General features: G+C 40.7%; 2 protein-coding genes across 2 annotated transcripts; both read left to right on the top strand.

The window, feature by feature from the left end:
• The first annotated feature begins 10 nt into the window (after nt 1-10).
• pibf1 (progesterone immunomodulatory binding factor 1) lies at nt 11-17,701 on the top strand. Its single transcript, XM_079688378.1, has 18 exons — nt 11-668; nt 1,227-1,327; nt 1,816-2,014; nt 2,131-2,250; nt 3,211-3,344; nt 3,577-3,685; nt 3,859-3,978; nt 4,076-4,137; nt 4,287-4,412; nt 4,983-5,081; nt 9,619-9,784; nt 11,339-11,489; nt 11,798-11,888; nt 12,531-12,633; nt 14,503-14,633; nt 15,833-15,917; nt 17,131-17,292; nt 17,571-17,701. Exons 1-18 carry the CDS (start codon nt 402-404, stop codon nt 17,622-17,624), a joined length of 2,280 nt encoding a protein of 759 aa, XP_079544504.1. The 5' UTR covers nt 11-401; the 3' UTR covers nt 17,625-17,701.
• Nucleotides 17,702-18,253: 552 nt separating this feature from the next.
• Nucleotides 18,254-27,762, top strand: klf5a (Kruppel like factor 5a). The gene is made up of 4 exons (XM_079688381.1): nt 18,254-19,256; nt 20,233-21,358; nt 22,501-22,560; nt 25,327-27,762. Exons 1-4 carry the CDS (start codon nt 19,092-19,094, stop codon nt 25,503-25,505), a joined length of 1,530 nt encoding a protein of 509 aa, XP_079544507.1. The 5' UTR covers nt 18,254-19,091; the 3' UTR covers nt 25,506-27,762.
• The last annotated feature ends 233 nt before the right edge of the window (nt 27,763-27,995 follow it).

Genomic DNA, 27,995 nt, shown 5'->3' with positions numbered 1-27,995 from the left:
GAGGTACTGCATTCCCGTTGCGCTGTAATGAACGGCAGACATGTGGGCGTTGAATGTAATGCAGGTTTATAACCATAGTAGGCGCTGTAGTCAACGTTACCTACACCAGCGTAGTCGAGCTTGAGCTGTTGGCGGTTAGCAGGCGACTCGGAGCGGGACACTTGAAAATAAAAACAACCCACTACCGTATGGTCTTGGCAGCTCCGGGATGTCACTTAAAAGCTTTATTGCGGGTATATATATCTCATTCTCTCAATATGAGTAGATCGGTTTACTTTTTTTCCACGATATATGCTAGATAGAGTGGGGCAGTGTCGGTGTTGTTGTCGGTAGCTACAAACTAACTATCACTGCTACGGGGCGTCGTTAGAGAGGAAAACAAAGGACCAAAACAGGACAAAATGCCTCCCAAGAAGCAACAGGTGAGGCCAAGAGCAGCCAACATCTCCAGTTCCCTGGACCTGGAGTCGGAGGACATCAGCCTGGAGACCACGGTGCCCACCACCGAGGACCTCTCCTCCTCCGACGAGCAGCGAGACGGATCGCAGAAGGTGACCCGCCAGCTGATCGAGAGGAAGGAGCTGCTGCACTCCGTCCAGCTGCTGAAGATAGAGCTTTCTCAGAAAAACCTCATCATAGACAACATGAAGGCCGACCATATGTCCAAGGTAGGAGAGAGGAACGGTGTTTGGTTTAATTCATCCCCAGGTTGTTCCTTTTATATATAGAGGTCAATTGTAACTAAGTACATTTACTCAAGTACTCTACTCACGTAGTGAGTCTCTTATCTCTACGAACAACTCTTCTACATATCAGATATTAGAGTATTTTAATTGATTCTGAATATTTTATACTGTGTATACAAAGATACTCTTCTGTCTATTCTATACATTGAATATGCACATATTTGCTTAAATGTTTATTGTGTTGCATTTTATTCTGTTTTATTTTTATCTCTACCAAAGGAACCTTTTGTATTTTTACTCTTCTAAATCCATCTTGCAAATGTAGTTAGGCTGCTACTTACAGACGGACAGAACATAAAAAAGAGTTGAATAATTTCTTCTTGCTTTATCACATTATTCTCATATTATTAGAAGTACAAGTTAGAGTTACATTTTGCCCACCTGACAAAGACAAAAACATGCAGTCACTTCCATTTCCAAAGCTATCTTTGTTGCAATAATAGTCCCATGATTGTTTCCATGTGTTTATTCCCATGTGAGGTTGAGGAGCTGGAAGAGAGGCTGAATGATGCTATGCATCAGAAACAAATGTTTGCCCTGAGACTTGACAGCCAGCTGAAACTCAATCAAGAGGAGAACAGGTGAGAAAAAGTAATGAAGTTCAGAGAAATGTAGGAAAACTGCCATGCCCCTTGTAATTGTTGAGTCGTCTGTTTAAGAACAGACATTTTGACATGGTTTTAGCAATTCATATTGGCCCGCTGTCTCTCAGTTAACATATCTTCTACCGCCATAGAGTCTTGGTGTTTTTGCAGTCATCATGTTTAACCACATCACACATCTTACTGAATACCAAGTAAAAATCTAACTCACAGTGTTAAAGCCAAGCTTGAAATGTCTGTGCTTGTAAGTGAATGGTTATCAATGACCTCATTTATAGAACACATAACGTTTGAAAGCAGGTGCCATGCTTCTATGCCACTTAAAATGATGTAGAGAATATTAAAACTGGAATAAATATATGTATTTAAAATAGGAAAAAGGTTTTTAATAAGGAGAACTGCCTGTGTTATCTTTCCCATCATTTATGGTAAGTATAAACGTTGCTAACAAATCTTGTCCTCACCAGGAAGCAGCAGAGTCTGCGTAAACAAGAGATGGAGGCCATCCTGCTCAGGCAGCAGCAGCTGGAGGAAACTAACCGGCAGCTGTGTGAGAAGTCTGGAGAGCTGCGGAGGTCTCTCAGGGATCTGGACCTCCCCCAGGACAGGTACCAGGAACTCCGTGACCTCCCTGACGACAAACTCTCCATACAGGAATACGTGGCTGTAAGTATGGGGGGCTTTCCTGAATCTCTACACCAACTTGTAGAACCAGGGAGACAATATAGAAGACAAGACAAGAAGCTGACATGGTGACCTTTTCTCTGCGCTGTGTGTTTCAGATGCGTTTCTACGAGGTGGTGACTCCTCTGCGGGCCCAGCTGTCTGAGCTCAGTGTGAAGAGAGGAACTTTAACTGAAGACCTGGACACACACAGAACCCAGATGAGGGCTTTGATGGAGGTACGGCACACATACACTCCCTTAAACTCTACATCTGTATGTTGCATTCCATCTTTCTCTGTGTGAGTTCACATGTTTTGAATAACCATAATTGTATTTCACTTATTCATTATTGTATTAATCATGTATTATCAGTATTTTGTTTATTCCTATTCATCTCTGGTAAAATCGATTCAACAGTTCAAATAAACACAACTGATCGTGCATCATTTCAACCAGCTTTTATGTAACGTTCTCCAGTGTTTGTGAGCACACAAGTCCAGCTGAATTCCTTTTTTTTTTTCTTTGTTTAAACGTACAATATCCCTCACATCTCAAACAAACACTCACTCCTCCTGTCACATATTTAGAAAGCATAGAAACAAAGAATGTGTCAAGAGGCTCAGTAACCTTCAACCTAAATGTGGAAAACATCAACGCCACAGAAAACACATGTCAGTTACAACATTCTCAAAATAGTTATTTTTACAGCCTGCATTGAAAAAACTGAAAGTTCTGTGACTTACCCCCCCCCCAAAAAAGCCATGCATTCAATCCAGTCAGCAGTTGCATAACTGTACCAATGAAAATATAATAGTGCAGCATGCTAAAGGCAGATAAATAACCTGATCATCGCAATCATCAGAGCATTTTCATACTAATTCATCATCGTTTGAATGAGTATTCAAACATTATTCCTGAATAGGTTCTTTCCTTTTGTATCACAGTTTGTTTTTTGACTTGGGTCCATCCAGCAGGTAAATAAGGATGTGTTTTTCACTGCATGAAAGAATTGTCAGGGATTGTATGATACTGTACATTTTAAAGCAAATTTGACGTTTCCTTGATAGTGATTTTTGTTTAATTCCTGTCTGGGTGTCCAGAAGGTGAAATCCTGCCTTTTGCCTATTGTGTCTAATAAAATAAATGCCAAATCTAATAATTGAAAATGTTCTGTTCTGTGACTGTGTGTGTCAACAGAGCTACGAGGAGGAGCGGCGGCTACGAACTGAGCTGGAGTTGAGGAGCCAGAGACTGACGCTGGAACTGGCCGACACCAAGCAGCAGATTCAAGAAGGAGACTATCGGCGAGAAAACTACCCTGCCATCAAACGGTGTGTGTGTCAGTTTCTGGGAAAGTTATGGAAGGTTGTGTGTTTGGTATTATAAGCTCACTATATATTGGATTTTGTCTAATTCAGTACATGGAGTTATTTTGTTACGTTTTTTTCTTTCATCACAACAAAACTCCAGAACCCTTTATATCTTGTCTACTTTCCCCCTCTATTGAAATCATTAATATATATTTGCAAGTTGAAATGTATGTTAACCTGTAACTGTTTATAGTGAGCGGGACAACTTTGAGGCAGAACTGAAAGATTTCAAGAGAAGATTTGAGACACTAGACCTGACTCACACTGCAGTGACCAGAGAAAGGAACACACTCAGCAAAGAGGTGCTTCACACACACACACACACACACACACACACACACACACACACACACACACACACACACACACACACACACACACACACACACACACACACACACACACACACACACACACACACACACACGCGGCTTTATTGTTTTCTATAATAGTTTGTATTTCTCTCCCCCTCCAGGTGGCGACATTGCAGCAGTCAGTGAGTCTCCTGCAGAAGGATAAGGATTACCTGCACAGGCAGAACATGGAGCTCAGTGTGCGCTGTGCACATGAAGAGGACCGCCTGGAGAGGCTGCAGGTCAGGGCAGCTGATGAGAGACTCATCTATTAGGACAGGCAATCAATACCACTCATATTCTTCTGACATGCTCTCACTTCATGATTTTGTGATCTAGGTACAATTAGAAGACACTAAGAAGGCGAGGGAAGACGCCTATGAAAAATATGTAGCATCCAGGTTAGTCTCTGCTGTTTTACACTGGTGTTCAGCAGACAATACTCTTTATAATGTGGGAGACCTGTGCCAAACACTGACATTGATGGTTTCATCTTACAGAGACATTATGATCTAGTCATTTTTGTTTTATTTGTATCTTTCAACCACAGAGACCACTATAAGTCAGAGTACGAGACCAAGTTGAGAGAGGAGTTGGAGAACATCCGACTGAAAACCAGTCAGGAGATAGACAACCTGCAGAGGACCTCCAGGGAGATGTATGAGAGGGAGAACAGGTACCAGTCTTTTATTTTACATAACCCTCCTAATCAAAATGTTTGTATGGATGTTGGTAAAAGCTATGACTAAATATCAGGGTAGTTTCTCATTTTGCTCTCATGCCATATCAATCATTATTTTCCTAGTCGGTTTACAGATAAGACTTCTCATTTTCTTTTATTTTTTATTAACTTTTATTCAAATGAATTCTTAAAACTCCAGCATTTGTAAAAAAAAGTCAAAGACATCTATCCTGGATCTAATACCAGCTGCTTCTCTCTCCTTGTGATGTTTTTGTTAATTTGGGAATGGTAAACAATAATCTCTTAGTAAATGTACACATTTATACTCTTGACATTTACTTGACAGCAACTCTTAATCTAGTATACAATACAGCAGTAACTAAAGTAATGAATGCATATGCACATGTTTAACATGAGGAAGAGCTATCAGCAAGATACCTCCCGGCAGTATCACAACAAAGGAAACCCAACTTCAAAAAGATGAAGAATTCCTTTATTATGAACTACATTAACAGAACATGCCATTTCCTTTTTTCTGCATCCTGTGTTTGTGCATTTAACCAGAAACCTGCGTGAGGCCAGAGACAATGCGGTGCTGGAGAAGGACAGAGCTGTTGTTGCTGAGAGAGACACTCAGTCCAGATACGACCAGCTGCTGGAACAGTGAGTTTTACCTTCCATCGCACACATAAAGAGTTGATACACCTCATCCGTAATGTTATACTGTCTTTATGGACATTGAACATCAACAGGCCAATAAATACATTTACCTTTTTATTCTTTTTTTCTGCCTTTTAACTCCAACAGTAAAGTTTGAAGTGATCATAACATAAAGGAAATACTAATCACCTGAGGCCTGCCCTGTACTACGAAGCTGGATTTTTGCTTGGCGAGGTAACTTCAGTGAAAAACTCTGGGTTTCCGGTACTACGACGCTGTTTCACTTCTTAGCGGGCTAGATCTCCATGGTAACTTGTGCTGAACGGCTAACCTGGTCCGGAGCAGGTTAGGTTCCAGATAAGAGATCAACTCAGTGAAAGCACCGCCTGCTGACCAATCAGAGCTCAGTGTGCGGAGTTTAAAGCGATCAAGTCATATTACAGGAGAAAGGAAATACAGAAAAACTGCCGTTGCAGGAAAGACGGCCGGCAAAAATCACCGACTGTGTGAACGTGAACATTAATAGAATATCACCTCCCATCTTCAGAGCAATCTGACTATTATAACATTAGCGTTAAGAAAGCTTACTTAAATATCTGCCAGAAGTTAACATAAGTAACCGGATCAAAGTAACATTACGTACAGTCCGCGTCACATACTGTATGCAGAAGTATTATTTTAAGCAACACATTAAGTTGACGAAACACTCGAGTCAAATGTAATTAAAGTCAGATCGTGTCTTAGACGGGGCAGTGATATCATAAACCTGTTAATGTATGCATTCAAACACTTTATCTTTTACCAGCTGTATTCACCTTGCAGGTGCAGCTATGTGGCTTTTATCCTGGATAAAGTGTTTAAGTCGTGGATGTTTAAAGTTTAACGTCTTCATATTTTTCTAATATTATAGTTGACTTTTCATTCAGAAAGTATGACGCTGCGCTGTCAGTACGCTTGTCCATGTTTGTGATTTGTCAAATGTTTCTAACCCCGCCCCTTTCATGTGAACGCGCACATAACTAGATAGGGCAAAGCTGGCTTGAGTTAACGAGTTGATAACCAGCGTCGTAGGACCGCTTAGCGAGAGCGAGTTTGTTTTGGATTAGGTAAGCCGGGTAACTCAAACATATCCAGGTTATGTTGAACCGGCTTCGTGGTACAGGCCTCTGCTTGATATTGGGACAAAAACAGACACCTCCAACACATAAGTAATAAACTGTAAGATACTGAACCGCTGCCCTTAAATAGACACTTCCTGGATTCACTCGTCGTAATTTATTGGGGGAAGTTACTCAACCTGAGGCCAACTGTAAAAATGTCAATAAGACCAAGAGAATGGGCTGCTTTTCCCTCTTTTTCATAGTGTTGGCTTGATGTGTGTGGGAGTGGACAGAAACAAACTAGAGTGATTTATGGTTTTCCAATTGAATTCCTGAGCATTTCCCTGAAAGCTGGGAGCTTGTTGTGACTCTGATGCTGCCGATGTGAGCCGGCAGCAGTCTGTCATTAGCTCATGTTGTGGGAGCAGCAGGTATTCTGTGGTTGTGGTTTACTATCTCTTACTAAAGATCACATGAATGTTTTTCTGTAACTGCGGGGTCGGGACGTAACACATTGATGTTTACTGAATGCCACTTTAAAGCAACAGGTGTCACCGGCCAGGCTGCATGCCTTTCGAGGGAAATACTTTCAGTGCAGGTTGAATGCAGTGACAGACGGTGTTATTCTGAAGAATATTTAGATGCAGAGGAATTCATTTTTCACTGTGGCAAAGCACTATTTTAAATACCTCCTTTAAACTAGGTTCAATTGTTCTTGACCTGGAGGATGAATTGACTTAGCTAAAGCCTCTTTGTTCATTTTTTTGACTAGGCTAAACAAATGTTAATGTAAAGCAGCTTTTTTTAGTCATTTCCAGACATTCTTGTCGTGATTTGTATCGAGTTGATGCTCAATATCTCTGCTCCAGGCAACAGTGTCCCGCTCAGTGTAGCCTGGAAAGGTGCCTCAGGGTCATGGCCTTGAAGGAAGTTTCCTATCTTGCGTGGAAATTGCAACAGATATATTGTAAGCCCCCACACGCACGCACACGCGCACACACACACACACACACACACACACACACACACACACACACACACACACACACACACACACACACACACACACACACACACACACACACACACACACACACACACACACACACACACACATCTGCTGCATACAAAGATGTCTGGTTAAACAGAGTATATTTGCATCTGATTTGTCTAGTCCCCCACCTGTGGAAACATGTTCTTAGTACTGAAAGGAATTATGTAGAAAAATATGCTTAAAAAACAAACCGTAATGTTGTCAACTATTTCTATTTTGAACTACATATCAATTCTGAATATTTGAAATGGTCTCAGTACTCATTTTCCGCACTATCAATAAACCGGTAGCAGCTGCACCTTCTCACTCCCTCTTATATCCAACACAAGTTCACACATACCGCTGCAGTGTCCATTTTGCTGTTCTCTGCTGCTCGCGAAAACTAGAACAGTTTTTATTCTAATGCCTTAATATATCTATATTTAATTTTAAAATGGTATGCCCTGTGTTATTCCATCTTCCCTATCATATTGAAAATGGTATCAAATATGCTTTTTATAAAGTTGTAGGAATAAAAACTCCAATATCTCGACAACAATATATTTTTGGAGCTTTTTCTTTATTTTTATTTCTGTTTTACAATATTGTATCGGCAACAAACAGTGACGCACACACAGCAGCAGCAGCAGCAGCAGCAGCAGCGTCCCTGTCCTGGGTTACTACTACATACCAGCCATTTCTCCAGATCCAAACTACCAGCTGTTGGTCCATCCACACATACACACTTAACTCTCCCTCTCACTCTTTCTTTCTCTCTTTTTGCTGCGATCACATTCCCTCTCTGCTTCGCATCGAAAGCCAGTAACGACAGATGCTAGCCTCAAGCCCTTAACCCCTAACCCCACGCATGCCCCCTATTTTTGGGGCAAAGAATGATATGCACAAGCTTGAAAGGGCGTCAGATGATTGTAACATAGAAGACAATATCTGCTCTCTGTTTTAGAATGCTGGCTATCTGGCCACTTACGGGGATAAATCAGTCAAAACAGACGAACAGAAAAACCAGTATTTGTCAACTCTTCCACCAAAGTGCCTCAGGGAACCCCAGAGTCGTGCACTCTTACATAGCGTAGCTGCAATTCAAAGAAAAGCAAAAAACCAGGTCAAAGAAAGTCTTCTGCTCGAGTAAGTTATATTTTTTGGAAACATTTTTCTTCTTTGCATCTAGATTGCATCCGTCATTAAAAAAAAGAAGACATGGAATGTGGACCGCGTGTATGTGTCCGTCACCGTGAGCACACAGCTCAGGCCCGCGCTCCACGGATGATGAAATCCTGTCAGGTCGGCTGTAATAGAGAGTTATTAATATTATCCAACCGACCTCCATGGTTTAATAATGTGTGTTGGGGCTTGAAAGCTGCATGAGGAAGAGCCCCAGGCTGAAAAACTATTTTCTTTTATTTTTATATGGCTGCAGCAAGTGATTATTAACACAACCCCTGTCAGTCTGTTCATTTTTATTTAATACATCCATTATTGCTTGGTCTAATAAATATATGAAAATAATGGAACATTGCCTTCATAATTTGATTCTCTTTTGAATATCTTATTTTGAATCAAACCAACAGTCCAAAACACAATGATACTCAATTTAAGCTGAGATACAACAGAGCAAAGCAGAAAACTCTCTCATCTGGGAAGTGAATACGTTTGTCTGCCTTATAAATGACTTCAGAGATGCATTTTACTATTGAAGTAATCACATTCCTATCTTCAGTCTGTTCTGCTTATATGAATATCCCTTTTTTTTTTTCTTTTTTTTTTTATAAATGCCAACAGCTTATGTCTCCATGTTGTGTTCAAGTTTCCCATCCACACATGTGTGTATAACAAGACTGGGTTGATGCAGAACTGTGAAAACGGTAGAATACACTCTGTCTCTTTCTGTCCTGTTTACTAAACACCAAAGTTGAAACATATTTCTCAAGTGCCAAATAGAATCATGAAAGATCAAACAAGAACAAACATTGCTTCGAGCGTCATTGAGAAATAATCTTCTGCAACCAAAGGATTTAAAACCTACTTTGATTTCCTGCTTGACGACTTGCACTCATACTTTAGGTGCCAAGCTGTTAGATATCACAGAGCACCCAACGTAAACCATTTTCATTGCGCAAGGCACCCCGAATACAAATTTCATTGCCAATTTCCAAATAAACATGTTATTATGCAAATTATCTCAGAATGTGAGAGCCTATATGAGAAGGAATATATTTCAACATTTGTTTCTAACCACCATGTCATGTCTGAGCCCAACCGGGTGCTCAGAGCTGAGTTTACCTTCTGTATCTGTCTTCACCAAAACACATTATCTCACCTTTTTTTAACACCTATTAACATTGATATCAGGCGAAGTGTGACTATCTGTGTGTATCTGTCTGCGCAGATTTCGTCAGCTCCAGCTGGGCACCGACAGCCGGGTTTCAGACCTGTCCAACCAGGCCAAGCTGCACTCCTTCGAAGCCGAGCGCGCTCAGATGGTCAAAGAAGAGACGGCTAAGACTCTGGCCCAGTGCCAGGTGGAGTGTGAGAAACAGCAGAGGAAACTGGAGGTACTCTTCTCGTAAAAATCTAAAGGAAAATCAGTTTGACTTTACAGCGGTATACCCAGGTTCAACTCTATCCCAGTCAACTTTTAATATCCCCTAACTTCTCGTGATTTGATTTCAACCACTAACATTATTTATTGGTAGTTTAAACAGTAAACAAACACTATGCAAAGTGTTGCCTGATTCAAATTTCTTACCCGAGATGTCCAAGTCTCCAAGGTTATTATAGCTGTTTACTGTCATGAAAATAAAATGAATGTACAAAACACATATTTATTTCAGGTTGTGAAATCCCCCTTTGTTTATTCAAATCCAGCGTTGTCATTTTTAACACTATACACATCAATCAATATAGCTCAAGTGAACAGATTGTCACTTTGAGTGTTTCTTAAATGACAGTGTCAAGGTTTTATTATTATTATTATTATTATTATTATTACATGTTAGACGCTTTTATCCAAAGTGACTTACATACTCAATACTGTGGACAATCCCCACAGGAGCAATTTGGGGTGAATTGTCTTGCCCAGGGACACAACAACATGCTGGGGTTTGAACCTGTGACCCCCTGATCTGAACACCAAGGCTCTATCCACCGCGCCACACGCCTTCGACATCACTCATTACTCTGGCCACTCTTTGTATGCCTGTCCGGTGGCTCCACTCTTATATCTGTCCTCTGTAGCACTCCCATTAATGAAAGGAGTTGATTGAGCACAGGTTGTTCATAATTTCTGGATGCTCTTAGCTAAGGCCCTCCTCGTCACCTGTGTTTAACCCTGTCCTGCTCACCAGAGGGACATGCATGTTAAAATGATGCATTGCAAACAATCATGGAGGAAAATAAGGAAGCAAAAATACCTTTTCTCTTTTTAAACATTCAATGAAGAGCCTGTTTAGGTTTTTACTTTGTAGTGTGCTGTTTAGCTTTGATTTTGTTCCAGTTCTTTGTAATAATGAGGTTTAAAGCTATTTTTTGAATAAAAGTCCTTTCATGTAGGATTATTTATTTTTTCTCCTAGTTTTCTTTTACTTCTCTCTCTCTCTTTGTGATGTTATTGTACATCCTTATGAATGTGAAAAAAGGTGGAATTGATATGATGGTGATTTTTTTCTTTTTAATATACACATCCACAATGACAGCAATTTTGAAACACCAACAACACGTTTGTCAGTGCAAAGCGACTTACAATGACCAATTACAGGGACATTCTCCCTGGAGTAACTAAGGGCTAAGTGCCTTACTCAAGGACACACTAGTTGTTCCTGGCGGGATTTGAACTCACAACTTTCCTATGTTTATTTTCATTTGACCTCAGCTAATCAACAGTGCTTCATTGTTTCAACAAGATTTTGTATAAAAAAATTGCTACATAATTTGAAACTAAAGTGAAATGATTAATCGCGCGCTTACCACTTCATTAACAATATTCCTCAGGCGCATCGTTTTGTACAAGTACAAAAACAATTGTTTTCGACTGACGCCCACTGAAAAACAATCTCTGTCATATGCTCTGTTTGCTCCAAAACCCTTCTCATCTGTCCTCACCCCCTCAGCTCCTCACCCAGGAGTTTTACCAGCTGCAGTCGTCATCAGAGAAGCGATTGGCGGAGCTGCATGCCCACAATGCCGAGCAGGCGTCTCGGCTGGAGACGTATGAGAAGCTCGAGCAAGAGTTGGACCAGATCACCATGCAGGCTGCGGAAAGTAAGATCCTGACTATGGAACATTGCACACATTACTGGGAGGTCAGAGAGATAGAAGCACCAACGGACAAGAACGGCTCCCTTCAAATGCTTTGGCCTGGCTTTAGGAAATGTTGATTATAATATGAACAGATAGCCTCAAATTGTAGAGCGCTAATGGACAGCCTTGTGACATTTGATGTCAAATAAGTTAAAAGAGAAAAGAAAGATGATGTGTAACATAATTATTATTTAGTTTTACTAGACTTTGCCACAGTGTTTAAATAATGGAGATGTATGGACAGTATTTGTGTTTCTGTTTGTTCCCAGTTGAGAATGAGGAGGAGGCAGAGAGAGTCCTGTTCTCATACGGCTACGGAGCAAATGTTCCCACAACGGCCAAAAGAAGACTGAAACAGAGGTACAGCACATGGTACCCTTTACAATTCAAAGATAGGACACATTGTGTGAGAGATGGCACTTAACAAACTCTGGAATTGATCACATTAATTATTTGAATTCATTAAGAAAATCGGATTTGAATATAGCATGGGAATAAGTCTGCAACTTCACAAATAGACACAATCTTCCGAGTTTCTTCTCAATTCTTTGATCCATAAAATGTCATAAAATTGTTTTAAAAAAGTGTCCATCCCACTTTCCCAAAGAAAAAGATATTCAGTTTAATGATACAAAACAGAGGAAAGCAGGACATTTTCAAAAGGATGAAAACAGCTTTCTACTTTGATGATACACTCAAAATAGTTGGCTATTACTTTTTTGATCTACTAATCTTTGCTGTAAGGGTTACATTGATATGTAGGTATGCGGATACATCAGGTAGATAAAAGATTATTTTGTCCTAGTGTTGTATGTTTTTCTTTTTCTAAAAATGACACACTTTGATCTGAAATCTATGTGCAGTGAAACATGAACCCAAACGGTTGTGGTTAAATAAACTTTAGGGTAAACAAGGTGGAAGTACACACTAGTGTAAACCTGTTGGTGTTGTCATCTTTTAGAATTTTCCAAAACTGTTTTTGTGATTGTGTGTATCGTGCAGCGTTCACCTGGCCCGCAGGGTGCTGCAGCTCGAGAGGCTGAACACGTCACTGAGGAGGGAGCTGGAGAGGCACCAGTCACAGGCAGGACAGATATCTGACGAGGTACGTCACACACACACACACACACACACACACACACACACACACACACACACACACACACACACACACACACACACACACACACACACACACACACACACACACACACACACCTACACACCTACACACACACCTACACAGCATGTAGGTGTGGACCTGCCTCGGGACTATCTTTAATGAAATAATAATTTAATGTTTTTTAAAAAAGCCATACAAATTAGAATCACTGCAAGTCAGTACCTGTATCACACAATTGTTTCCCCACTATCACAGATCTCCTCCAGCAACTCAGATTATGGTTATTCCGCAGCTTCTATCAAAGCCTTGTGATTTATCTCAGCTGGTTTTTACCTCTCTCTGATGACATAACATAGTCATTATCAGAGAGCAAGGATCGGTACCTCTCTCATCACCCACTATTTACCTCATCACTCCATCGCACGACACTCTGCTGTGAAAGTCAATGTCGAATGCACCTCTAATCGCTCTTTAAAAGACATATCGTGCAAAACAGAAAAGGGATTTTTGCAGCTTGTGAGGTCGGTCAGCACATGGATCATCAAACACACTTCAGGACTCTTTAAGGAGGGTGTCTTCTGCTTTTATTTTCCTGAAAAACATTGGTCCAAGTTTAACAACGGTCTCGCCAATTCTTTCAACGCTGTGTCAGGAAAGTGACAGGTTCTTTGAGAGCAGGCAGCAGACACCTCACACCTTACATGAGAAGTCAGTCTTTCTTAGTACCTGTCACACTTGTTGACACAGTGGGAAACACTGCCAGAAAGTGTGACCACCAGGCTCTCCCAACAACTCACCTGGCCAATCACTGAGGCTTTTGTTGTGTTTGGCACACCATGCATGTGTGTGCAATGTTGATACTTTAATATTGGGTGTGTGTATGTTGTCTGTGAATGTGAAGTCACTTGTCTACCACTTTAAAAATTAAGTAAACATTATAGAATGCTATGTTTGTCTCGTCTAAATGTAATTCTAAGTTTAATGTCATTGAGAGGTGAGATTGTGCAAGTTGGAGTAAAGGCTGGGCCGGTTTGAGACTAAATAAACCGTCCATTCATCTGTCACCTGTGATTGACTGACACTCAGCTGGAATGCCTCATATTAATTGAGCGTGACAAGAAAGAGTGAAAAATTATACTTTTTATTCTCAAGAAAGGGTGTTAACCACTTCACCACCCACACAGATGCTCTGACTAAGTAACTATTGTCCTTACCCTCCCACCCAGTTCTACTCACTACTGGCTGGCTGTAAAAGTGGTTTAATGAGTAACAACACCCTAACTTTATCTATTGTTTTGCAGATTTTAAGCAAGATACTGGCTGACTAATGTTTGATTACACACATGGAACATTCAGATTCTTATGCGAGGAGTTTTCTGTCAGTCATTTTAAATGAAAGGTTAATAACTTTATGAGTCTTTAATAACTTTATTATATGTCTTCATACTACTACTCTTAATACAAAGGATACAACTTGGATACACCTTTTTTATAAATCTCAATTACATCAGATATAAGGAATATCTTGGCGGTCGTTGGGGCTTCCAGTCATTCACAGATCTTAATTTTTGTTCAATATTAACCGCATGTACACATAGTTTTAAAGTGAAAATATTCTTGAAGTCATGTTCAGTTTAATAAACATCTAACGGATAAACGGTTAGGCCCCTTGTTGCATCATACATGGCTGAGTTCATGTACAGCACACAGTGAAGACCTGATTCCAAGGTGTATAATTAAGTGCGGGGGACAACAGGCACCTTAAATTACACTGACAGTACTAGGTGGAGTATTTTTGTTTTATACTGTATATCGTTTCTGAAGTATTTACACGTGTGTGTTGTTCCCCAGTTGTTGGCAGCCAACCAGCTGTTGCAGCAGACACAGCAGCCCTATAGCTACCTGATAGAGACGGTGAGACAAAGAGACACGCAGATCAACACACTGAAGGAGCGTCTTTCCTCGCTCCAGGACGAAGTCAGGTACAGAACACGCCGTTCATAAAGAGAAACACTTCCTTCTATAGAAGAAGGAACAGAACAGAAAAGAAAGTCACCACACGTGACCTTTTTTCTAATCGATGGCTATTAAGTCTGTTCTGTCTTGTCAATTTAATTGGTTACATTCTGTGTCTTGTAATTTACTCATCATGGCAGAAGGCCATAACTACTCGCCCTTGGGCGTCTCTGCTTTATAACAACCTCCATTTAAACCTTGTTTGTCCATATCACATCTATCTCTTTCTGTGTTTGTGCAAAGCTGATTGTGCAAGAGCCTGTGTATGTAAAGAAACAAAACGTATGTAAACCATACAAAGAGTTTGTCTATGCCCAACAAGTGAGTGTTTCACATCAGCATACATTTAGCTTCCTGGCACTGACCTTAATCTCCCCTGGCCCCCTCTGTATTTGAACCTGAGAAATATGCAAACTGACAGACTGCATGTTTTCTCTTGCTGCTCACTACCACTGGGCGCTCACCTGGGGCAAGCAGCAGAGTAAAAAAGAATCCTTTAAAATCCCCATAAGCTTCTCAAACCTCCCCACCTGACAGAGATATTGAAGTCTTCCTGTGGCTGTGCAGTGCCATCTGTTCAACAGCTGATATACCTATTCTTACTTTATGTTTTTCAATCCCTCTCTGTCTTAGGTTATAATTGTATTCATAGTTTGTTTGGTGATGTTCAAAGTTGAGGCAGATCTCAGGCTATAAGATTGGTGACACTGCTGCAGTTTCAAGATTTGCAAGATGATTTGCTTGAAAGCACCCTCCATCACAAGCTCCTGCTTGTATGTTTCACAGCCGCAGGAAGGAACACCTGAACAGTGCTGAAGAGTTTTCTCAGAGAATAAAGTCCTAATAAATGTTCAAAGTTGATGGTTTCATGCGAGGTTATTTATGGTCACAGACAGTGCTAGTAAACACGAGTGCTGTCTTTTCTGGGCTGATTGGTTTATAGCCAGCATTTCTTGTTGAACGTAAACCATAATAATGCCATTGGCGAGTTTGGGTATATTGCTTTATTACAGAGAAAATAATACCCTGTCTTTAAGAATGTATAAACGTCATCATGTTTCACAGAACCCAACTAGAACATTAAATTAATAACTCTCAGTAAGTACAGTCATGTTTTTTCGTTTAACTCAAGATCTGCTCTTATTGTTTTTGGTTGTAACCCCAGTTCTCTGAGGAAAGAACGGACCGCACTACAACAGGTGAAAAACAACATGGCAGCCGATCTAGAGAGACTCCTCAACCATCGGGAGGTACACATGATAACAATGCTTTTTTTATTTTTAAATGTAAATGTTTGATGGTTTCCTCCATGATGACATCAAGCTTCTGTGGTCCAATCAACAGTTAAATCAGAGAAATAGTTAATTCAAGACAAATAAAAGCAACTAATCTTGCATTTGAGAGCATGAAACCATTTTATATTTGTTAGGTTTGCTTGAAAATGACAACTGCTTAATCTATTAGCAAATGAGTCACTGAATCTATTTCCATCAATTGTTTAATTGATAAATAAAATGAACTTTGCAACTCTTAATTGAGCAGGCTTTTAATAGTCAGACAACTTATTTCTCTGGGTTGCAACGCTTTCTTCAATATTGCGTGTGCTCGTATGTGAGTGCATGTTGGGAGTGAGTGTCCCCCCAGCCAGCCGTTTGCTGTTTGAAGTATGTGCCCTGTCATAGACAGCTGTTCCTCTGTTTGGCTGCTTGGGATGCCACCGTTGTGCGTGTGTGTTTCTGTATGTGTGTGTGTGTGATAGTGCATGTATCTGACATGCCATTGCTCATGTCCTCAGGGGTGATAAATAGAACCGTGAAAACCCCTCTGGCTAACCCCGCAGACCCTTCAACTTGTTGAGCTTAATGCAAGTCGTCCCATAGTTAAAGTTAAGAGGACAAACATGTCGACAGAAATCAGCAATAAAAATTCCTGGAAGCAAAGATTGATGCAAATGAATCATCAAATGTTGAGGAAGTATTAGCTTAAAATATACGATAATTTTTGCATTAAAGGTATTACAATCCTAATAAATATTTGTAAAATATTTCTTATATCAGAATCTAAAGAAAACTCATTGCCAAGTCGTTTACATACAAGGAATTCAGTTTAAAAAAAAGTACCAAATATAGAATTATAAGAAAACCAATTTTAAAAAAAACAACAAAAACAAACGATTACATATATTACAAATTACTCAAATATTACAGCTTATCATAATTTAGTGTGGTAGATCTATGCCGTTTTGAAGAGGTATTGTGCAGAAATGATCAATATACTGTATACAGAGGAATGTTTTGTTCACCCCTGTCGGATTTGCACTCAGCCGAAAAATTATCTGGCGGTTTAGTTGAGATTTTTTTGCATTTTGGAAAACTAAACTGAGGTATTTTTCATAAAGATTCATGTTTATTGTTCTCCTATCATTTCCACATCCCTATTTTTCTGAACCATGTGATTCTGCAGGAGTTAGCGGTGATGAAGCAGGTCCTGATCAGCATGCGGTCCGGACAGGGAGACGCTGTAACCCTATTGGAATCAGATAAAGCTGCAGGGAAACACCAGTCCAAACGTATCGACAGGACCACAGAAGAAGAGTCGCCAAACAAACCGAAACCCACTGTGTTTGTAAGTGTCTGACAGGACAACGCCCTTGTATGAGTAACAGCACCTTAACCTGCCTGGACAGAAGTTCACACAAAGGAGCAATACAGGTTCACAGGAAAATAAATGGTATTTTTGCCATTTAGTTTCAATTGAGCTTTTCACTACAGTCAGCTGAGCAAATATACACTGTAGTATACATCCTTGAATCATGAGAAAGTCAATTATGTGAGATGTTAAGAAAAGCTCCTGCTGGCACATCCTTTTCTAACATTTTTTCCTCTTTTTTTTTTTATTTGCAGACAAACAAAGAAGCTCCTAGTTGGCACCAAAAGATGAAGCAGAAATCCAAATGAAAATATTACTTGTTTTATTAATTTATCAAGAATTTTCCAATGTAAAAAACTTTTGATATACAAAAGCAGAAATTGTTGCTGGTGTCCAATTGTTTTGTTGTTCTCATCCTTGGTTACATATTGTTCAGAGAAGATAAATTCCCAGAGTACTGGTTCAATAAGTATTACCTTCCACAAAATACTCATTCCTGGCTAACTGGCTGCCCAAAAATTCCTCTATCTTGGCACTGTTGTTTTTTATTAGGTCTGTCTATCATTATTTCCTCATCTTTTCCAGGTTTGCAGATAGTGGTGGCTACAGACAAACAGCATTGCTGGAACATAAGCCGCTGATTTGAACGAGCTGAGGCTCCTTTGGCTTTAAATATAGACATAGTAGACATACCTCTATCATTTCAGACCACGTTCTTATCGGTGTCAAATTAAACTCAACCAGAGGATTGCTTAGAGGCTGTGTTGTTCATTTCTTTTGAGCATAAAAGACTTCACAAACAACCACTTTGTTTTTTTGTTAAATGAGCTAGGTTAAAATATAATAACTCGTTTTTGTAAAAGCTTATTATATCCTACACTGTATACATGTTTTTTTACAAACTAAAATGTGTGAGTGCAGCCCCTTGCAGATGGTATTTTCCATAATAAACTTAGTGATAAACTGCGATTTCTAACACCATCCAGTTCACATTAAAAGAATGACCTGTTTAAAAAGTAGATTTTACTCCTTAATTTGCATATGAAGTTCAGTTTACATGTCAATGGAAATGCTATACCCAACATGAGAATATTGATTTATAATGAGTTAAAAAAAAAAATAGTCTCCTATCGCATTTTAAAGTCTGTATCACCAACTGGTGGTGTGGGGTTTGAAATAACCGGACATTTAGGAGGCATGTGGGTCTAGTTGCTGCCTTAAATGGCCCATTCGTGTTTTATTTGTGTATCTTTTGGGACTATCAGGTTTAAAAAGTGACTTTAATTGCAAGAATAGACCAGGTATTTAGATACAATATAATATTCCTATTAGAGATTATCTATATAAATTTAAATACATATTTGATATAAACTAAAAACACTGGAGGGGAAACTTGAATTAACCTTGACTTCCTCTATGGCTGTGAATGCTGTCTGTCAGGCAGGTCCTGTAGCCTAGTTTACGACACTGTTGTCAGTGTATTTAGATGGAGTAGGGCGGTGGCCAGTGAATGAATGATCAAAGCCTAAACGCTTGATGGGCGGTGCATGTGCAGTATTTACACTGGGTCGCTCCGCCCTGTAGCAGGAGATAGAAACTGTCTGTGGGCCGGTGGAGGGATGAAACAAGTGAAGGGGATGTAGCAGGCAGGCTCACATTATTAACTCCACCTCACGCTCTCCACCTCGTCGGCTCCACTCCTCTCACTCCGCTGTAGCATCCTCCTTTTAGCAGAAAAGGACGAGCGATCCTGAGCGGCGCTGCACCCGAGCTTCATGGCCGCGACCCTGGCGATGAGCGGCGGCGGGCAGGAGGACCCATTCTACCCGCTGCAGAAGGCGGCTCTGCCCGCAGGATTCCCCCTGGAGGACTCGCTGTTGTTCGGCTTGGACTGCAAGATCACAGAAACAGACAAGACTGGACACAATGACTACGCACAGGTAAACCGGGTAGAAATCAAACCGACTTGATGTATTTCATTGAATGGGCGTGGCAGATAGGTTGTAGATCCAGTTTATTTAGCTGGCCTCTAAATTTCCATCGGCCTAGCTGATGTTAACCTCGACTTTCTTTTGCACTATTTTCGGTGATTAGCGAGCAGGCTGCGGCCAGCTGGACGGAGCCGCTCCGCCTGCAAACGCATTCACCGCATGTTTTCTCTGCCAGCCAGTTGGCCACCAGTTGTTGGTCTCCTCCCCCCCCCTCACCATCATACCACGCTGACAACAACTGACTCCAGCTCCGGACAGAAAGCTCCCGGCAATTCTGTCCCCAGTTAGCAGGAAACTTGTGCAGCAGAGGAGAGAGTGCAATATAACAGCTGGTGGATCAGGAGCCTAGAAATAGCAGCCCATCCCCAGACTACTGCTGCTGCTGCGGATAGAGAGGCATGGGTGTTTCCCTATTCCCTTTCATGTTGCTGTTTCATCCTCTGCTGCAGGGCTTCTCTAACTTTTATACCTGCCTTAATATTCACAGGAAATAGGCAGAGGGAAAAAGGCCCTATTTGACATCAAGTTGTCCACCTGTGATTCCAGTTGGATCAGCCCGAGTTTGCCTCTTTAGTCTGTTGTCATAGTTGCAGTTATGGACATTTATTAGGATTTTTTCTAGTGGTATTAGTTCTTATTTCCATGGCCTGATTCTCAACTGTTGGCCTCACAGCTGATGGGTTCCTGAGTTCAGCTTCGCAGCCAGAGAGTCAATGTGGAATGTAGGAACTGCCTATTGATGACTACTTGATAAATGTTTTAGCGGTGACTGTCCTATCAAACCTTTGTCTTCTCTAAATAGCGCCTCAGAATGGTTTCATGGTAGCTCATGAGAAGCAAGCTGAAAACATTTGATTCAACCAAAGTTTTCTTCAAAATGAAATGTCTCTAAACTAGACTGTTTTGTTTGTGTTTCTATCTACAGGCAAAGTTTGAGATGGACAGGTACCTCTCCCCTCAGTCTCTACCACTTCAACCTCACTCGGAAAGCCAGCAGAAGACTCAGAGAGACTGTGTGTCCGCGCTGGATCAGTTCTTCACTGACAACCATACAGGGACTCCCTACACCCTCAACATGAATCTTTACCTCCCCGACGCCGCCTACCTGAGGATGGGCTTGTGTCAGCAGGTGCGGCCGCCTCAGCAGCAGAACCACACAGGTCTCACTCAAATCAAAACAGAATCTGCCTCCCCCTGTTTCTCCCCCAACATCCAGCTGCACTGCCCCAATACAACGCCCACCAGTAGCTGCAGCACATCTGGGCATGGCCCCGGCAGCATTGCCATGGAAACCTCAGCCATAAACATGACGCTAACAGGGTTACCGGACTTCACCAGTGTTTTTAACCATGCGGGAGGCGGCCGCGGTGACGAGTCGGTGCCAGAAGTGTTCATCAAACAGGAAATGTCACCGCAGTTTGAACAGCACGCTCTCCACCACCATGACAACAGCGGCTCACTGTTTCAGCTACTGAACTCCGGCTTGGACCATCACCATGGCAATGGTATGGAGGCTCAGCATCATCATCATCACCACCATCATCATCAGCAGATACAGCACACTTCCACAATCCACACACCTTTCCATGACATGCCGGTAGCTTCTTCTGCGTCTCAACAAGAGCAGACAGCCAAGCCTGCGTACTGCGGCTTGGGTGGCCGGGGGTACACACACCCCCACGCTCAGGCCCACCCCCACTTCCTCCAGCACCAGACGCCCTACCTGCCGCCCTCTCCCCCGAGCTCGGAGCCCGGCAGCCCTGACAGGCAGAAGGAGCTGCTCCACACCATGTCCCCTCCTCCCTCATATGCAGCCACCATCGCCTCCAAGTTGGCAGGCAGCCCCCCTGGGATAGGCCCCGGCCCAGGACCAGGCAGCTTAGCCCTCCCCCTCACCACAGCTCCCACTCCGTCCCCAGGCCAAGCTTCAGGTGTTCCCCAAGTACCTGCAACAACCCCAACTCCAGCCCAGAACACCATGTCTGCCCGCTACAACCGGAGGAACAACCCCGATTTGGAGAAACGACGGATCCATCACTGTGATTACCCAGGTCAGAACAATTACACAGCTCTCTGATTCTTCTCACTGTGTGTTTATTCTTACATTGAGCTGTGGTCAGGTGAATATTTGGTCACTCACAAACTGTAAGAAAAAAGAGATCTATTTTGAGACACCCGTGCATTTTGGAAAAATTATATGTTGTGTGTAAAACGATTTCCCAGGCTTATGAGTCACGATATGTACTACAGCCACGGCAGTGTACACGCTGCACTAGCATTAAAATATTTTGGCAATGCAGAACATCAATCACTGCCTTACAATTAACCTTCTGGTATTATAACTACCTTGCTTTTATTGTCTCACCTCAAATGACTCGGGCACTCTCGAGCTCTCACATATTGTTGTGGCTTTTAAGACATTGCTGGTATGATTGTGGAATGAACCTGCGTGGGTGTAATTAATTGAATGTTCTCCTGAAGTCATTTGATCTTCTCTCCACAACAAGTAATTTGCATACAGTCACACTTTAGATAGTTGGTTCAGATTGCACTTGTACGATGTGCAGCTACTTGTAGGACATGTAATGTCAGCTAGCCTGTGGCAGCGTGTAAAATAGGATTAAGCCGAGCCTCCTGCAGCATGTTACCACAAGTCAGGTGAGGCAGATCCATCATATCCACACAAGGACACATCCACACTCTAACCAAGTGTATCATATTAGTCTCACTGCAGCAGCTGTTCACTCTTTACATGTTTTCAATATGTGAAATGTAATATTTTCATTTAAAGCCAGAACAGATCCGAAAAAACATCTTTCTAAATCAATCAAAATCCTAAATCTTTTCAGAATGTTTCCACGCACACTGTTCATTTTGTGAAAAGGGTCTTGTTTTTCTGTATTTAAAATATTTTGACTTGGATGTCAGAATATGTTTAGAAAAAAAAGCGTGTGATTATTGGCATGCAGTTTATTTTTAAATACGCCCAAATGAAAACAGTTTTAATACGAGAAGCATGTGTGCCCCTTATTTACACAGTCACGTGTACTTTCGATAAATCAGAATAGAAAAAACAAATGTTTACAGCTTCTGTTGTTCATTAGTTCACATTTCTAGCATGCCACTACTCAGCGCATTGGGTAAACACATATCTGACACTTCTGTTTGTGTTTATCCTTCTCTCTGTCGTCAGGCTGCAAGAAGGTCTACACCAAGTCGTCCCATCTGAAAGCCCACCTCAGGACCCACACGGGTAAGACATTCCTCCAATTAATGCATCTTTTTTAAACAGGGAAAAATACGCTGCCCACGCGACTTGTATTTCGGTATCTGCACTGGCACCAAGTTGCTAGGCAGAGTGTTGTGTTCCTGGCATGTGTGTGTAAATGTATCCAACCCCATTCCCATCCTCTGCCCAATATACTATTCCATCAAAACAGGTGGAAGTGACACACTTCTGCCAGGGGATGACTCTCAAACTATGTGGTCTGCGTTAGACGCATGGTGCCATCTCTCTTAAGATCTGTGAAGACATCAATGTTTGAATGCCTTCTTATTGTGTGGATCTTTGAAATTATAAATATGTACGAGATTGTTCGGTGCAGATACAAAAATACCTTCTTGTTCCACTTCGATCCTCACCGTGTGCACTTCAGGGTCCATTTTCCCTTTTCCTTGCTTCACTTTCTCCCCCTCTTCACATTTATATTTGAACTATTATTACTATTGGATGGGCAAAATCAACAAACAAGGGCTTAGGTGTTGGGCCCCACCTCACTCCAGCTAACAAAACAAATCTTCTGTTGATATCTACGCTCTCCTCACTCGTATGGATACACAAACACACACCAATCCCCTTCTTACCACTTTAGGATCCAGAGTTTGTTTCACATATGAGTCTGCACTGCTTGTTCAGAATACTGTTGTGGGTGTGCGTGCCTCACATTTCGTTTTTGGGAACATGACACGACAATTAAATCTGGCGTCATTCATGCTGCAGGCTGATTGTGGTTATTGCAGTTATTATAGACCACAAGATGAAGGCACGCCATGTAAAGAGGGATGTAGCAGCAACTTCCTGATCCTCTCTGCTTTTGTCAGGCCCACTTAGTTATTTTATCCCCCTTTTCCCTTCCTTTTTATTCATCTAATCAATCTCTTTTGTGCCATCCTCCCACTTTCAACACTCCCCCCCTATCTTTGTCTGTTACTCATTCTACTTATCTTATTCAGTTGCTTGAATGCACACTTATGCACGCACGCACACACACACACACATACACATACACACACACACACACACACACACACACACACACACACACACACACACACACACACACACACACATACACACCTGTCAGTAATCTGGATGAGATGATTCCTAATGCGTTTTTGTCCCTGTGGGAGTTCCCACTCTAATCTCCATCAACATCCATTACCCTGATTGTTTGTGTGTGTCGCTGTGTGCGTGTGTGTATTGTGAGTTGTTCTCCCGGTTCACTTTTTGTTGTGTTTATTTTATTGTCTTTCCTATTTGTGTTTGACTTTCAGGTGTGTGTTCCTCAATTTGTTGATGCTGTTGTTCATTTAAATGTCATAATGGCATTAGTGTTGTTTTAGCAACGCTGCAGAGCTTGCTGTGCCTGTTTGAGGTTTTGTTCACACAGACGACAAAATAAATCCTATTGTGTTCACTTAACTCTAGTGGTATTCAGCATGCAGACAGATTTATTTTTAATTCGTCCAGGTGCCTACATCTCTTTCTGCTTTTACCACATTTAATTCAGGTTTAATAGAGGAAAAAAGGATTATGTTTTTGGTGCATTGAGATTTAAACAATTACAAACAAACTGTGGCTTGCTTTTAAGACACGTTTTAATCAATTATATTGTGAAGCAGTATTTGCCAACTTGAAATTGAGCACCAAATTGAAATAAAAAAAAGACAAACTACTGAAAGTAGAAAAGGGATCATAATTCTGTATCAATTGTTACCTGACAGAGCTAAATTCATAGACATATTAAAAATACCAGTACGCAGAAGTACATAATTGTGTTTCCTGCAAAGTCTTGTCCTTGGGTGTGATACACATGTTGTTCCATTAATTAAATATATAATGTCACAAGTATGTATCTGGGTGGTTTGCAGAAATGTCATTACGTGGGCCGATAAAAACTAAAATGATTCGTGCCGTGAATTAATGAGACTGTTCACACACGTTTTCCCAAAGTAGCTGGCACTATATGTAATCATTATTGGAATGACTGAGTGACAGAGAAACAAACCACATCTGTCAAAGAGAAATGCACAATAGCCAAGTCAGACAATGCTGAGCGTGGGAAACATGAGCGGCGTTTGTGCTTCATAAATGCCTATGACAGCGTGATGACTGTATATGATGGGATGTAACTTTACCTTTCAGTAGAGCCTGTTTTGCCAGTTGCTCCACCCAATTGAGCAAGTAATGTATTTAAGGGAGTTAATGTTTGTACTAATAATAATTAGTTTCATTGGTTCTCATAATCACTTGTTGTCATGTCTCTGTTATTTGCTGAAGATCATGTGATTTAACCAGAAATTCAGCTCAGTGATGCCATTTGTTTTTTTTATTTAGTCAATTTATTGAACATGTTGGAAACAAAACAAACAATAATATTAATTAATCAATTCATTATTGAGTTAATCAAAGAGAAGCAAAATAAAAAACTTTCAAGCAAATTCTAAAATAGCCGGTCATGTTCAAAAAGGGCAAGAAGAAGCTTAAAAGTGTTCTGGTCCTCCCCCCTCCAGCGTACATTGTTCATGAAAATAAAAGTTTAGGTCATCAGCAGAATTGTTTTCAACAAATAATTTCTTTGTACAAAACAAGTAACTTTTACAATGACAAGAAATAGCAAGCATGAGTTCACAGGTCCTGCTTATAACCATTCAGGATTTGGTTTCTAAATAATTGTTTTAGTTTTCGATAAAGGAGCCGCAGCACTCATTCAGACTTTTTCTTCTTTCCATCCTGCAGGTGAGAAGCCGTACCGGTGCACGTGGGACAGCTGCGACTGGAGATTCGCCCGATCCGACGAGCTGACGCGCCATTTCCGGAAGCACACGGGCGCCAAACCCTTCCAGTGCGCCGTCTGCTCGCGCTCCTTCTCCCGATCCGACCACCTCGCTCTGCACATGAAAAGACACCAGAACTAGCAGCGTTTACACACACACACACACACACACACACACACACACACACACACACACACACACACACACACACACACACACACACACACACACACACACACACACACACACTATGTTGACACACACAAAGCACTCACTTCATCTTCCACAACATTACAAGCTGCCTGATGACACCACAGCTCCTCCTGGTGCTGCTATCCTGTGCTGAAACCGTACGATAGCCTAACAAACATGTTTGCTTTTTAAACGCGAGTGGGACGAATCGGAGGTTGTAAGGTAGAACAATAATTGCCAGATGTAGTTCCTGGTCCCTTAACCTCCAGATATACTTAGTATAGATTTCTTTGGACAAACACAGAGAAGAAAAATTATAACAAAAAGAAAATGGTAGCTCCAAAATGCGTCTCAAGGTTGTTTTTTTTTGCAAAACTAGTCAAACCACATTTTTTTTTTGCTCCATGGTTTGTTAGTTTGCTCATATAACTGGAACATCCAGGTTTGACTTTTTACCAAATCCTTCGGTTTGCACTAGAAATCTTAAATCGAAGCCTTTTTTGGCCCATGCATCTCATTCACCACTGGAAAGATCCTTATCACTACTGGACTGAATATTTGTGAACGCCACAGAAACCTTTGCTGTTCAGATATTAAAAATTGAAGGCATATACTCTGGAGAGGGAAGATAGTGCAGGAAAAAATGAGGGAGGGGTGGAGATGAAGAGATAGAAAGATTTTAGTTTTTATAGAGAGGAGATGTGAGGACAGAGGAAGGTGGATGGATGGTAAAGAGCAGCAATTAGGTGATAAATTATTCATGTCTTTTGATGGATTTCCAACCAGAGAAATGTAAGCAGAACCCGTAGACATATCTGATAATTAATTCAGTTAAAACTGAATTTGACTTTATTTTGATGCACAAGCTTGAATTAAGCGTCTTCAAAATACAATTATCCGTACATCTATCTCATCCAGCCTTTTTACGTTCAACGTTTTAACCAAAGTATGATCTTCATCCTCAACACCTTATAAAGTGCCTCCTTCTCTGATTTGTATGTGTTTTTGTTAAGTGGTAGCAGAGCAGTGATCAATGTAGAAAGTCCTTTTAAACACACTTGGTGCTGTTTTTATTTCTTAATCTATTGAAAGATCTAAAAAAAGTGAATTATTTTTAAATGACAGGTTTACCCATCATTCGTTGTGATTTAACAGATTGGCTCAGGCCACTTTACGGACATCCTGATGTTGATTTTTTTTTAATGAAATGACAGTCAGTCTTCTCTCTGACTCTGTACACAACTAATTGCATTGAGGTTCTATCAGTCAATCAAACACGGACATATGTTTTGTTAAAGGAGAAGTTCACAATATTTAAAGTCTTTCTTGAAACAACATGTCCGTATATTGCAAGAGTTGTTGCTGCAAGTGTTCCTGCAGCTAGCCCCAATCAAAAAATGTTCAATGTCAATGATGGGAAACAAAAATAACAGTATATGTGAAACAACATGATTATATTAGGCTTCTAATTTCAAAATAATCAGGGCAAAATAATCAAAAACACTAACTTTGTAAGATACCCAGCTGATTTTGATTGATTGAGCTCAAAGAGACTTTGGCTAAACTTAGGAAGATATTTATTTTTTCACCAAAAAAGGATTTTGTTCCCCATCGCTTTCATTGAAATTGCTTTAGGGAAATGTCAGGTCACACTGACTATAATGGACTATTTTAGTTGACATATGGGCATGAGAGTATTTTTAAAGACAGAACAAATGTGAACCTTTCAACATACGCTTGTCCGCTTTGATTGTATGATTCAGCCTGCACCTATAACTGTATTTGTTCATTCACTGCAGGTAGCATAAATATGATATAGCACTGTAATGTATCATGGTAAATCTGACTATTTATTTGTGTAGAACTGGTGGTTGTATCAGATCAACCGTCTTTCTCCCCAGCAAAAATGCCTTAATGTAAATATATGCACTGTAAATAAGTATTGATTTTTTTTTTTTTAAGTTTCCCTTTTTTGTCATTGTTTTGTAAACAAAAGGGCAAAATGAGGAAAATGCCCTGCATCCAAAAATATTTGAGCCTGTTTTTTATTTTTTTTATTTTGATGCCATTGTTTTATATATTGTCCTTCCAGCAACTTATTTTGTAGATTTGTTTTCTTCCTAGGTAAACGTTCCAAAGACAAAAGTTGTTTTTTCTTCAACTGAGTGAAACCGATCCTAATAAAGTCAACTGACACTTTTACAGATGTGCTGTTGTGCTGAAGTTAATGGGACATTTCTTCTTTTACCCGCTGAGAATGACTTAATTTCAGTGCTGTACTGAACAAAGCATGCGGTACATTTAGTGTTTTTGTCCATGAGGTTTGTATTAAAGTACATTTTGTTCGAGTAAGATATTGTTTACAGACCGAATGTGGTGTTTTTAGAACATTAGAACAAGCCTTGACCAGGCCTAAATGAAACAAATGGGACATAACCA

The sequence above is a fragment of the Notothenia rossii genome, assembly GCF_949606895.1.
Source record: "Notothenia rossii genome assembly, chromosome: 6".
Taxonomy (NCBI): domain Eukaryota; kingdom Metazoa; phylum Chordata; class Actinopteri; order Perciformes; family Nototheniidae; genus Notothenia; species Notothenia rossii.
The sequence above is the reverse complement of the archived record's forward strand: the minus strand, read 5'-3'. Positions and strand labels throughout refer to the sequence as shown.